This window comes from Galeopterus variegatus, unplaced genomic scaffold (genome assembly GCF_000696425.1).
Source record: "Galeopterus variegatus unplaced genomic scaffold, G_variegatus-3.0.2 Scaffold11331, whole genome shotgun sequence".
Lineage (NCBI taxonomy): Eukaryota > Metazoa > Chordata > Mammalia > Dermoptera > Cynocephalidae > Galeopterus > Galeopterus variegatus.
The window spans coordinates 13869-28125 of NW_007737442.1; the positions used below are offsets into that span (position 1 = coordinate 13869).

General features: G+C 38.3%; 1 protein-coding gene across 1 annotated transcript in view; it reads right to left on the reverse strand.

Moving 5' to 3' along the window:
* The window catches only part of LOC103610581 (UDP-GalNAc:beta-1,3-N-acetylgalactosaminyltransferase 2-like), a 25423-nt gene that overhangs the window by 9789 nt on the left and 1377 nt on the right, over positions 1-14257 (reverse strand). The window contains exons 3-4 of the mRNA XM_008594724.1: positions 7302-7449; positions 2344-2444 (exon numbers count right to left, since the gene is read on the reverse strand). Coding sequence (XP_008592946.1) covers positions 2344-2444; positions 7302-7449 — 249 coding nt within the window. The remainder of the gene's footprint in view (positions 1-2343; positions 2445-7301; positions 7450-14257) is intronic.

Sequence of the window (14257 nt, forward strand, 5' to 3'; positions counted from 1 at the left end):
AAACAAAGTACCCACAACCAGAGACAAAGTTTGATATTAACTAGTAAAGGTCTCATTTCACAAAAGAACACCTATAATGCCTAGAAGGACCGGAAGTCCCCTGGGCTGCCAAGCCAGAAAGGGGAGACAACCAGGCATACCACCAGTGCCACGGGGCCTGCCCAGGGTCTGGAGGCATGGAGCCAGGGACCAGATCCTCCGCCCACAACCAGGCACACCACCAGCACCATGGGGCCCACTCAGGGTCCTGAGGCATGGATCTAGGGACCAGACCCTCCTCCCACAACCAGGCACACAACCTGCGCCACCACCAACTAGTGGCTAGACACTACAACCACCATGCAGATGGTCCACCAGCCACTAGAGTGCACTGTCACAAGGACAGTCACAAGCAGTGACCAAAGAAAAGAAGAGGATGTCTCTCTCCTCAAAGCTCATTCCAGAGTGACAGAAGAAGCATCTGCTCTATGATAATATTGGGGGACCTGAATACACCTCTCAGCATTGGATAGATTATCTAGGCAACAAATCAACAGAGTAACCACTATTCTTTCAGAAGGAAATAAGAAATCTAGGGTAATTAGAGGGGGGAGAGGGATGGGGTGAGATTGGACAAGGGGCATAAAGAATAAGTATGATTTGTAACAATATATATGCTAGTAATATTGACTTGATCAACATATGTCAACACTGAACCCCAAAAATATGTATAATCAACTATGATTCAATAAAAAAAAAGATAAAATTTAGTTCAATGTTTAGTTATATATATTTAATTTGTAACCTAGATATTACATATATGAAAATTTTCTAGGGCTGGCCTGGTGGTGCACTGCTATAGTGCGCCGCTTGGGAAGCGCGGTGGCGCTTCCGCTGAGGGTTCGGATCCCACATGCAGACCGGCCGCTCACTGGCTGAGCGAGGGGCGGGAGCAACACCGAGGGTTGCGATCCCGTGGCCGGTCCCGGTCCGGTACGGGCGCGACACTGAGGGTTGCAATCCGTTGCCGGTCACGAAAAAAGACAAAAAAAAAAAAATTTCTATTAATGGAAAGCTCCACTTTTTTTTAAATTTTGGTGGCTAACCAGCATGAAGATACAAACCCTTGACCTTGGTGTTATTATAAGGCTGTATTCTAACCAATTGAGCTGACCAGTCAGCCCCTCAACTCTTTAATATTAATGAATAATAAATAGCACTTAATAAAAGTCTGGTTAATTTTTTCTTTCTTTTTGGTTTTGATTTAGTTTGGTTTTCAACCATAAATTGTTGTAGGCTACACATCAACAATAACAATATTTTATAAGACTGTGATCTCTTTGGACTCCAGTGAAAGCTAAAGGACCTTCAGAAGAACACAATTATACATAAAATTTTGCTCACATTAACTAAATTCATAGACATCCTAAGTAAGAAAACCCAGCTTTATAATATAAACCTGAATACATGGTCTGATTTATTAAAACAGTTGATTGAAACCCAACTTTACAAAAAGATAGGCTCTTTAAAATAACAGCATTTTATTCCTACCATGTCCTAGGAACTACTCTAAATAGTTTATGTATATCAACTTATTTCATCTTCATGTCAATCCCCACGAGTAGCTACTTTTATCCCCAGTTTACAGATGATGAAACTGAGGCACAGGCAGTCACACAGCTAGAAAATGGCAGAGCCTGGATTTAAAGTCATGGAGCTTGAATTTCAGAGCTCATGATCTTAACCATTATACCATCACTGCCTATGAAAGTGAGGTGTACATAATTACATAGGTTTGACAAGCCTTAAAATACCTGAAGTCATAAGCAGCATATTAAAGATCTGGAAAAGTTTAAGCTCCCTTAGAATCACAGCGGAACATAATAGGTAGTGCTAACAGACACAGACAGCTTTCTTCATCCTCACCAGAACACCCACAACCTTTAAATTCTAAGAAATAAAAAATATTACTTGTGTTTTTAATATTTTATTATTTGTTTCTTTTTCAGAAAGTTAGGCAATAATTCTAAGAGAAATTTTTCACAATATTTGTATAAAGGCTATTATAAATTAACTGGTGAAATCAGCAATTTTCCGAAAGTTCAAAATTCAGTAATTCAGGACTTTTCTAAGCATAAGAAATGTTCAGATACATCTGAATTACACTGAAAAATAAACTCTCCTGGACCCTGAAATTCTGTTTCTCTAAGGAATCTCTGCAGATACCTTGAGTGATTAGCCAGTCTGTCAAAAAGGATGAAACATAAATTGTGATGATAAAAATAGATTCTATACTATAAAATTAAGCAACTTATACTAAACATCAAACTTGTATATGGCAGTCTTAGGAAAAAGGCAACTTACCTGGATTCGTGATGTTGAGCAGTTTGCAGGAGTAAGGATCCTCCCTGTCTTCCACAGGCACTTCACAGCCACGAGCACCTATTATGAACTTCACAAGCACACTGAGAGATGTGTTGGAATTAACATCAGTTACTGATCTTCACCTCGCACATGCACGTTTCCTCACACCTATTTCAGAGCCGAGCACCTATTATGAACTTCACAAGCACACTGAGAGATGTGTTGGCATTAACATCAGTTACTGATCTTCACCTCGCACATGCACGTTTCCTCACACCTATTTCAGAGCTTTTACTTTGAGACACAAGTATTTATAAGGATTAATTCTCTACCTTTATTCTTCTAGTCTAGCAAAAAGGGGGAACAAGCAAAATAGAAGTTGCTAGCTACCAAGTGACTTATGTGTAAGCCCTCTACTGCAATAGTATATTAAAGCAAGTATGAGTATGTTTGGTCTGGCTACAAGCAAATGCTCAGACCGTTTAAAAGCAAACTACAGTAAAGTCAACCTCTTGTGCCCACACCTAGAAACATATCTCTACCTGCAATTTTCCTTTTTTGCTTTCTTCTATTTCAGAAGGTGTTCCTTTTGTTCAAGATTAGCCTCTCTATCCAAAAGGAGGTCCCCTCTTCTCCTAAACCTTGCTTCACAGGTTACAGCTGAAACCCATGGCTCCTTCCCTCCACGTTCTAAATATGACGAAATCCAAACACTAACTTCTGTTCACCTACTATCCTTCCTCGCCCCCACACTTTTCTTTACACTGAGGTCCTACAAAGAAATTAACTAAAATTTCAGCTCTAGTTTCTCACTTGCCACTTGTTTTATAAGACAGAAATTTTAGCTTCAACACCTGCCACTTCTGTTGAGATGTTTACCACCAATGTAACCAATGATCTGCTACTAAATCAAGACACTCTTCAACCCTTATCTGCCTGACTTCTGTATGGCGGGATACCGCTCATGTCCCTAAAATGCTCTCTTGCCTTCTTTTTGTGGCTCTGCTCAGTAGGCTTCACTGGTGGCTCTTCCCTAGCTGGTCTGTCCACTGAGAGCGGACATTAGTCCAGGGCTTTGCCCTTGGGTCTCTTCTCAGGCTACTCCCTCTTTTCACTCCCTCTCCCTGGACAACATTTGTTTATTCCCAAGGCTTCAACTAACCTGGGAATGATTCCTGAATTAGTATCTTTAGCTTGGACTATCTTCTAAGTGAAAGATCTATAAATCCATTGAACATCTTCACCTAGATGAGCTGCAGACAACTGTGTGCTGAAGCCCGCTTGCACTGGCTTGTGACAGCCTAATGTTAAATTTTCACGAATTTTGTGCAATGGTTGTTAAGTACAGTCTTTATTAAAAATTAAATTATATAAACACAACTAAATACATTATATTAAAAACAAAGGAAATACTCAAATTCATCATTTGCTGATTTTACTGCTTTACTATTATCTATGCTCTTGAGGTTATTTATATCTATTATATCTACATGGTGGAAATACTATACATGGTGCACTACTGTGTATCTTTCCCCAACTGCGTTCAGTGATGTCACATCAGTTGCTTGAAATTGGCTATGGTGGGAATACTTACACCATAGAAATTGGCAAACAATATAAATAAGGACTTCATTTATTGTTTTGTTTACTGTCTAGACTTAAAGTATGGAGAAAATGTTAATAATGAAGATTAAACTTAATGTGATATGTTTGTAGCCATGACATTGTAAACAATACAAAAAAAGTAAATAAAACAAGGAAATACTCTTCCAGTGTTCAAAAATTACTATATGATTTAGCGAAGAAGTCACTGACTTCACTAAGAGTAAAGATCTGACATATCTTAGTTGTCACTTTAGTCTTACTGTTTAACTTAAAGGAAATATTTATGTCACAACTACACTCCTTTGTCAGTTAACACCATAAATTGTTACCGATAGATGGTCCCCAACTTATGATGGTTCAACTTCACGATTGGTTCATTAGGGTAATAAATGCATCTTTAACTTAATGATATTTTTGACTTATGACGGATTTATCAGGACATAACCACAGTGTAAGTCGAGGAACATCGGTATAAGAGTCAGGCAAACAACAAAATCATTCTATGAGAACCAACTGGCTGCATGGAATTCACAAAAAAGAGTATTGTATATGTTATTATTATCTGTCGATTATGTGCTACACATTATTTATGTCAACACAATTTATAATAAACATATGTGTATATATAAGCCAGGTAGTAAACATTTACCGGTACGCCACTGCCCACAGGTACCTCAAACTCAACATACTCACAGCTGAGCTTCTTTCCCACAAAACCTGCTCTGCTCTTCTAGTATTTTTCACATTGATTGATGATTCTATTATTCTCTAAGTCAGAAAGCTAGCAGTCACCTGAGATCCCTCCTCTTCTTTCTGCATTTAATGACCTTATTCCCAGGCCCTCTGCAGTCCTTGCCTAAACAGATCTCACCCTTCACTTAACCCTCCACACAACTGTTCTGCTGGTCACCACCTGCCTCTCACAGTCACATGCCCTCCTTCCTTCCCAGGCTCGCTCTCTTGCACTCACCCACTACCCCACCCTCAACGTAATCCCTGTGTTCTGGTTACATAGGACCGTTTGCAGTTTCCCAAACACTCTAGACATTCTATATCTATTTATATCACAGCACATACAACATTTTATTACACTATTACATCCATTTCCTTCTACTAACCATCAAGCCCCCCTAAACACTGAGGCTATACTGTACCTATCTTTGCATTCAACTACACATAGTACACTCCCTACTTGCAGAAGATTCTTAATAAATATGTTAAATTGACAAATTTTGGTTTCATTTGGCTTAGAATTAAGTAAGGTTCTCAAAATATGCATGGAGTTTGGCTCCTTTGGTGAAACACAAGATTAGAAAGTTTGCCATAACCACAGAAATGTACTTTCTTTTATTAATGGCCAATTAAGGCAGAATACCTCTCATAAACAACTAGCGTTTGGAATAAAAACATAAACAGAAATGAATAAATTTGCTAAATCATTGCATATATTTACCAAATTTGTTTTTCTAGTCATCTTAAATAACTTACTAGATCCACAAAATTACTCTGCCCTAGGAAGTTGTTTACTAATATCTATCTGTAAAAACAGATATCTATTTCTATATAGATAGCCTATCATTCTCATCTAAGTTTAAAGCAAGACTGCTATGATGGCAAGTCAGTTACTGATGAACATCTGAATGTTAATTTTACTCATTACATTTAGTTCTGAGTCACTCATTTGACAGTTATTGAGGGCCTTACACTGTGCCAAGCTAGGCAGGTACTGGGAGCACATCGACAAAATAAACTAAAGACCCTATACTAATGAAACCCAGATTCTAGTGGGGAAAGTCAATAACTTATAAATATACAACCAAATACAATAAACATGCCAGTTGGTGATAAGCATTATAAGGAAAAATAAGGTCAAGTAAGGAAAGATAGGGATGAAACAGGGGTGGGATGCTATTTAATACGGGGTTGTCTGCTAGGGTGACATCTAAGCAGAGACCTCAGGGAAGTGAGCCTTAAGGACATTTAGTGGAAGAGTGATCTAGGCAAGGAAATGCAAAGGCTCTGAGGCAGGAACATGTTAGTGTATTTAAAGCACAGTAAGGTGGTCAGTGCAGGGGAAGTAGATGTAGATAAGATCAAAGACCACAATCAAGAATTATTCACTCTGAGCAAGAAAGGAACTCAATGGAAGGGTATGAACAGAGAACTGACATAATCTGACTAATTTTGAAAGGATCAATCTAGCTGCTGAATGGAAATAAAATGTAGGTGGTCAAAGGTAGAAGCAGAAAATTCAGATAAAGGGGGAATAATCCAGGTGAGAGGTAAAGATGACTTAGATCAGGATGGTTGTGGGAAGGTAGTAAGAAGTCGATTCTGGATATGATCTAAAGGTAACACCATGAAGATATGCTGATAGATTAGATGCCACATGTGAAAGAAAGCAGAGTCAGAGAACACCAAGGTTTTTGGCCTGAACAACTGGTGGAAGGGAGACATTTTCTGAGATGGGAAAGACTATAGAAGTGCAGGTTTTGGAGGTGGTTCTGATGGTACCTCAGATGATTCTGAGGCCTTGTATTTGCTGAGTAATAGATTCTATTATCATTGCATCATGAACTAAAGAAAGCTGCCTTAAAAAAGAATGAAAGCTGCTATGAGTAAGATCGAAACCTATAAATGTTGACTAGTAGTGACAAGAAAATCCACAACTCCGCTTCACTTACAGCAGTATAGCTACCCAATCACAAAAGTGCCAGTTTAATGCAATCCCGAGAGGGCCTTCTCTGATTATCACCTAAGTGTCTGCACATAACTAGAAGTCCTTCTGTCTTCTCTTCCCCCAGCTCCTCACTATATCATCTTCAGAGGCTGGTCTCTAAAAATAACTGAGCCACCTAATGTCAGCATGAGATGTGCTACGAAAGCTCAGCTCTGGAAGGGGAGTCAGGAAAAAGAGCTTGACATATTACATACACTGCAGATCACACAACTAGTATATTCAACAAAACTGAAAAAAATTAAGTTTATTTCTGTGAAGTTAATGAAAAGTATATTTAAGCACAAACATGTGTCTAAGTAGAGAACTATTCTGGAATAGAACCTTTTAAATATTACAATTCTAAATCAAAGCATAAGATAAACCACACCTGGTATCTATAAATACTAGCTATGTTAACCAGTGAATAGACTCCCCTCCAACTATCTTTTGGCTTAAAGTCTTAGTTAAATTTACTTTTTGGGCCAACTAAATGGAAGAAGAGCAAAATGAAATAAGCATTTCTCCCAGGAAAAGAGGCCACACATCTAAAATAACATCTCTGACTATTCAAAATAAGGTTTTTTAGAACTCTTGTTTCAGTAAACAAAGTAAAGTAACAACTTGGAAAACCTACCGTTGACTTAATGCTGGATGTTGTATCAAATGCTTCAGCCAGGTGCTTCTTATCACATTTCGAAGTTCATGGTTATTGCGAGCTGACAACACGCCAACTACCACATCATAGTTACTAGACTGCCACGGAGGAAATAAGGCCAAATGATCTAGACATAAGCAACAATAAATTAGAACTTAGTCACGTCTCAATTACTGTAAGTTCAATATGTAACATAAAAAGTTGATTACAAAATAAAGTATGTTTATGTTTGTAGAAAATACAGATAAACAGATGCAAAAAAAATTTTAAAAAAAAATCACCCATAAACCCACCATGCAGAGATAACCACTATTAACATTTTGGTGTAGAGTCTTTTTGTCTTCCACGTATCTGTATGTATTCATGCTCACATATGTATGAAAATTCTTCAAAACAAGATGTTTGTGGGGCCGAGCCCGTGGCGCACTCGGGAGAGTGCGGCGCTGGGAGGGCAGAGGCGCTCCCGCCGCAGGTTCGGATCCTATATAGGGATGACCGGTGCGCTCACAGCACTCACTGGCTGAGTGCGGTGCGGCCGGTCTCAAAAAGGACAAAAAACAAAAAAACGAAGATGTTTGTGATAAGAATCAGTTTTGAAAGGCAATGTGCCAGAACGACATAATATTAGATGGTAAGAGTCAATTAAACTACAATTAGAATCCTGGCTCTGTCACATATTATAAGTTGTTTAATTTCTTGAGCCTGTTTCCTTAACTACAGAATAAGTGTAATAATACTTCTCACAAAGCTGTTGTAAAAATTAAATGATGTAATATGTAAAGGTCCTCCATAGTTCACACAAAAGCAAATAATAGTAGAAAGATGTGCTTTGAAAGGTGAAGTCCTACATTGTTAGTTATTAAGTTGGGGGATGATGTTGAAGGACTTCCATTCTAGAATGTATCAGAACCCTTATTTATGTCAATAAATTCGACAGCCAGCAAACCTTTTATTACCTACTAAATACAGTATTCTAAAAAAAAAAAAAAGAAAAATCAAGTAACAAGTCATGTGAATGGCTCATTTTTTACTGTCATAAGGTCTAATGGGCAAGATTACATTTCAATTTCTAAAATTTGTCCTCTAGTAGAAAGATGTGCTTTGAAAGGTGAAGTCCTACATTGTTAGTTATTAAGTTGGGGGGATGATGTTGAAGGACTTCCATTGTAGAATGTATCAGAACCCTTATTTATGTCAATAAATTCGACAGCCAGCAAACCTTTTATTACCTACTAAATACAGTATTCTAAAAAAAAAAAAGAAAAATCAAGTAACAAGTCATGTGAATGGCTCATTTTTTACTGTCATAACTTTTTCAAAGAGAAATAATAATAGTATTCTAGTGAAAGGAGGAGGCAAATGTAGTAACTAGCCAGTTCTGACACTGATTCCATAGCCAATACGCTACATTACCTTGGTAAAAATAAGTCCCTTGTGCCTCAGTTTCTTACTCAGAGAAAACTGATACAAAAAAGCTTTTAGATATTCTATTTCATCTCTTTCAAAATGTCTTCTCAAAAGATTAAAAGCTGCAGAAGGGCAAACACCTCATTTAACCTAAATGCCTCGTTTAACAACACCAGAAAACAAGGTTGCTGCACAAAAGCAAATTTTCAAAATAACTGAAAAATCCCTTTTACTGCCAAACATTTACCTTATTTTGATGGACAAAGTAAATCTTTTAGAAACAGATTACATGGCACATAATTTAACCTTTTCTTGATGACTCAAAATCTTCATGAAAAATGTCTCAAATCTATCCCTTTCTCGTCATTAACTCTAGCTGCTGCTTCTAGTTCATTCGGACTGTCATCTTTCACCTGGACCAGTACAAGAGTATCCCAACTGGTTTCTCCCTGACTTTTCCATATTACCGCCAAATGGGAATTTTCTAAAAATAAGTCATTAAATAAACACAAAGATAACCATGTGGCATGTGAAATCCCATGGATGATGGAAGTAAACTACTTTTTGATCTTATTCCACCTCTCAGCCACTGTCAATCCTCCCTGCTTCTAATCCATACCTAAGCTGCTTCTGTTCAACCACTTTATTTTACATGCATTTCTCTTTTTCTTGCAGAGAAGTACATGGCACATCTTGACCTTTTAGAGAATGCCTACTTCTAGATATATCGAAGTCAGACTTCAGAAAAATAGATTTCTTCTATCACATACCATCAATGTAAACCAGGCCAATAGATGCCTTAGTACTATATTACACAGCACAAAACCCAAAGTGGATGCTTAATAAATACCAATCTAAGAATGTTCCCTAAGTTCCTAGTTTTCCTTATCAATTTGGCTCTATACTCTCATCACCCTCTGTTATATATTGCAAGCATAGGGTATCTAGGTTGACTGTGGTGTCTGAAAACAGGAAGAAAAAAAAAGAAGAAAATATAAGTAAACACGAGACAAAAGGACATAAAAGTAACTCACAAAAGACAAATGGTCAGCAACCTATGAAAAATGTTCAACTCCACGAGGAATTGAATTTAAATTAGAGCAGTAAGATACCAGTTTTCTCCTACATTCAAATTGACTAATGTCTTCTTAAATATTAATGAACAAATGATGGGTACTTCAAGGAAATGTGGATAGTGACTTCAAGGAAATGGCTACTCTCCTTCTTGCTGGTAGGAATGTAATTTGGTCCAGTCCTCTGCAGGTCAATTTGGCAATATGCACCAAAGACCTTAGAATTGTACAACCTCTGTCCAGCAATTCCACGTCTAAGAACTTATTCTAAAGAAATATTCAGTGATGCACTCAAAGATTTCTATTCATCAGTGTCACTTATTAATAGTGAAAAATATTGTGCATAAATGCACAAATAAGGGACCTGTTAAATTATGGTACATGTATATGATAGAATACTATGCAGCCATTAAAATTATGTTGTAAACACCTCATTAAATATTATTCTATATCTTATTAAGAGAAGCAAGAACTATGTACCTACTGTACGGTTCCATTTATACAAAGTACAAAAGCAGTTAAACCTCTGTCAGACAATAGAATAGTGGCTACCACCCTTGACAGAGACAGAAAGGAGCATGAAGGGAACTTCAGGGGTGCTGGTAGTTTTTCTTTTTTAAATGTGGGTGCTAATTAGTTGGGTGTGTTCAGTTTATGAAAATAATCTGCATAGTACATGCATGAAAAGAATGTGTATTATACACCAATAACATTAAAAATATATATTAATGTCCCCCAAACATATATTATATGTACCATATGTGCTTCTGAAAACAGCCAGAAAGTACGGACCATTTTTCTTTCCTGTTTTTTAAGAACAATTTCAAGTTTTTCTACAAAGAACTTGTAGCTGGAAAATTCATTCTTACTTTCCCAATTTTATTCTCTTGAATTCATTCAAATTATTGAGCATTTCCTATGTTCACTGTTCTAGATGGCACAGATACAGCAAAAACAAAATGTTCATGTCAGGAATAATTCACAACCCCAAAAAAGCTCCCTGAGGACAGTGACCATTTCTTTTCTTTAATGTGTAATATGTCCTGATAGTCTGGAAACCTGTTAGGGTCTGTACTGAGAGTGGATACCCAAAAGTATGTTAAAATTAAAGGGAAGTTGTCTTCAAAACTGATTGTTCAAAACAAGCCCAAGTATTAAAAACCAGACCAAAATCCCACTCTCATGTGCCTACTCTTGGATGACATCAATTACAAATAGGCAGAAATCTTGAAAATGAGGAAAATACACCACTCCATCACAGATCTACTGATAAGGACAGTCATTATACACACTACTACAGTGCATTCTCACCAGTTTGGACAGTCATTATACACAGTACTACAGTGCATTCTCACCAGTTTGGACAGTCATTATACACAGTACTACAGTGCATTCTCACCAGTTTGGACAGTCATTATACACAGTACTACAGTGCATTCTCACCAGTTTGGACAGTCATTATACACAGTACTACAGTGCATTCTCACCAGTTTGGACAGTCATTATACACAGTACTACAGTGCATTCTCACCAGTTTGGACAGTCATTATACACAGTACTACAGTGCATTCTCACCAGTTTGGACAGTCATTATACACAGTACTACAGTGCATTCTCACCAGTTTGGACAGTCATTATACACAGTACTACAGTGCATTCTCACCAGTTTGGACAGTCATTATACACAGTACTACAGTGCATTCTCACCAGTTTCAAAGATACCTCCCAAAACACCACACTATTAGCATCACTATACTCAAAAATTCGTGGAATGTTTACTATGAATCAGGCACTGCTCTGGGCGTTTATTAATTGTATCTTCACAATAACCCTATGAGATCATCACTGTAAGTAAGGAAACTGAAGCATAGAGACATGATTAGCATATAAGGATAATTTTGGAAGAACCAGCCCTAGGCAAAATTGCAAAGCAAGCTCAATTTGTCTTTGACCTTCTACTTGCCCTTTCTGTTTCCATTTCACAGACTGTGCGCATCTTGAGAGCAGGGACCACGCATCTAACACAACACCAAGAACTCTAAGTATTTGTTGAGTGGATATGCTCCTTTCCTTTCTCTTGGTGTCCTTCTTTCCAAAACCCTACAGAGAGGAGCCTTCTTTTGTCAGATCATTCTTCTAAATTAACCATAAAAATTCCTGCTAAGGGGGGCGGGGCAGCTGGCCAGTTAGTTCGGGTGTTTAGAATGTGGTGCTGCTAACACTAAGGTTCAGGGTTCAATCCCTGTCTCAGCCAGCCACCAAAAAAATAAAACAAAATAAAATAAAATTCCTAAGGCATTACCCCAAACCAATATGTTGTGATCAAGTTATCTTTTATCTAGATTCCCTAGTGTAATAGTTATCTCCCTCTCCACATCCTCTAGACACACCTAGGTGTGCTGGATTTCACAAGAAGATCTGCTTCCTCTTCAAGAGTTGCTCTCCCTGACTGGGTTCAGCTGTTTCTTTAAAACAGCAGCCCATCATTCTCTATCCTCTTATACTGCTTTATTTTTCTTTACCATACTTATCACTACGCCCTGTGACATAATTATTTCCTTATGTCGTCTTCCTTTCTAAATTGTAAACCGCATAAGGGCAGGGACTTTATCTTGATTACTGCTATCATTCCACACCTACAACAGGAGCTATCACAGAGTGGGCTCTCAAATATTTGCTGAATCAACTGCCAGCCAGTGGGTCTTTTTAATATTCAGAGAAGGTAAATCTCCCTCAAAAAATGCTGCATGACTTACTGAGACAAAAAGGAAGAGAAAATAGAACAAAAATAAATCTTTAAATCTTAATTCAAGGGAAGAATACTTAGCAAAATCTTTCTCCCATTAGGCTTAAAGTGTAAGGGTTAAAATGTAAAAATGCTCAAATGTTTTAGCTTAAACATGGTGTGACAGCTCAATGGGAAAAGGTGCTGTGGGAAATTTGAGCAATTGAGATGCTTCTACTGTTTTTAGTTTTGAAAGTACGAAAAGAGAAAAATGAAAGTTAGAAGTCTGTCAGGTTTAATTTAAATCAAAATATCCTATTTATTATCTGACCAAATGCACAGTATCCATTCAAAGTCAAAGTTAATTTACATAACTAGTACTGATCTTCTATACACGAGTACTTCAAAAAGTTCATGAAAAAATAGAATTAAAAAACAGTTTTTCCATGAACTTTCTGAAGTACTCTCATATCACCCTGTCCCTTTTCTCCTTCTTTGCTTCCTTAATCTAGCCTGGTCTAGCTGGAATGGCAGAATAAGGCATCGTCCAAACACTAAGGGAACAGGAAAAACCTGTCTCAAACTAAGAAACTGCCTGGAAGACTTACTAAGATTTAAATTTGAAGGCAGAGTTTTTGTTCTATTGAACCCAAAAGACTGTTAAGGTCATAAATATCCTAAGGATGTTCTTAAAGTAGATTCCAGTAGGGCTCGATCATATAAAAAAAAAAGAGAAAACTGTAAATCATAAACCCAACAGATGTTACAAAGCATTTAATACATATGGCACTTTTCTCAGCTCAGTTTAGAAAAACCTAAAAACCAAAACCAAACCCCAACCTGTAAACAGGTTAAATGCACTGTAACACTGTACTTTCATTAAACCATTTAGTGTTTAATTCTACTCAGATGACACAAACAGCCTTTTCAAAGAGCTGGTGGTTCGTCTAACAGGAAAAGAGACTGTTACCAAAATAACCCCAATATAATGTCTTGTAACAGTGAGACTGTTTTCAGGATTGCCGAATAATTTGCACTTATAAGGCGCACAGCCATCTGCCAAATGGCAAATATCCAAACCTGATTTTTAAACTTTTGGCTAAGAAAACAGCTGCTTGGGGGAGAAGTGGTAAGGGAAAAAAAATCCCAATGTCTCTTTAAAAAGTGACTGTGGTAAAGCATCCCACTGGGTTGCGAAACGAACAAAAAGAAAGATTTCATTCCCACGAGGGATTAAGTTTTCTAGCACACCGATATGACCGTGCAAGATCTGCTATTTCCGTGTCCCTCTAGACTGCGCGATCCAAACTCACTGTCACAGCCATGTCCTGTTTCACGTCTGGATGGGTTTAACTTCCATCGTCACCAAAGACGACAAAACACAGTATATTCTTACAAGAAAGTTATTCCTTACAAGCAAAACCCAGCCACCTCTTAAAACGTGCACAAACTACACCCCTGGCACTCGGACCCCAAAGTCTTCACCGGGTGGGACCGACGACCCGGGAGCCCGAGCTTCCCAGGCGGCAGCGGCCGGTGGCCGAGGGCGGGCGTGCGACCAGGCTGGGCACCGCCGGGGACGCGGGGAGAGAAGCGCTCCCTCAAGTCCGCCCGAGGCGAACGCCCCGACTATGAAAAGAGCCATTTGTCTCGTCCGGGGACCGGCGTGTTCGACCCTCCATCCCCCCCCACACCCGTCCTCACCGGCCGCCATCCCCGACGGGACTCAG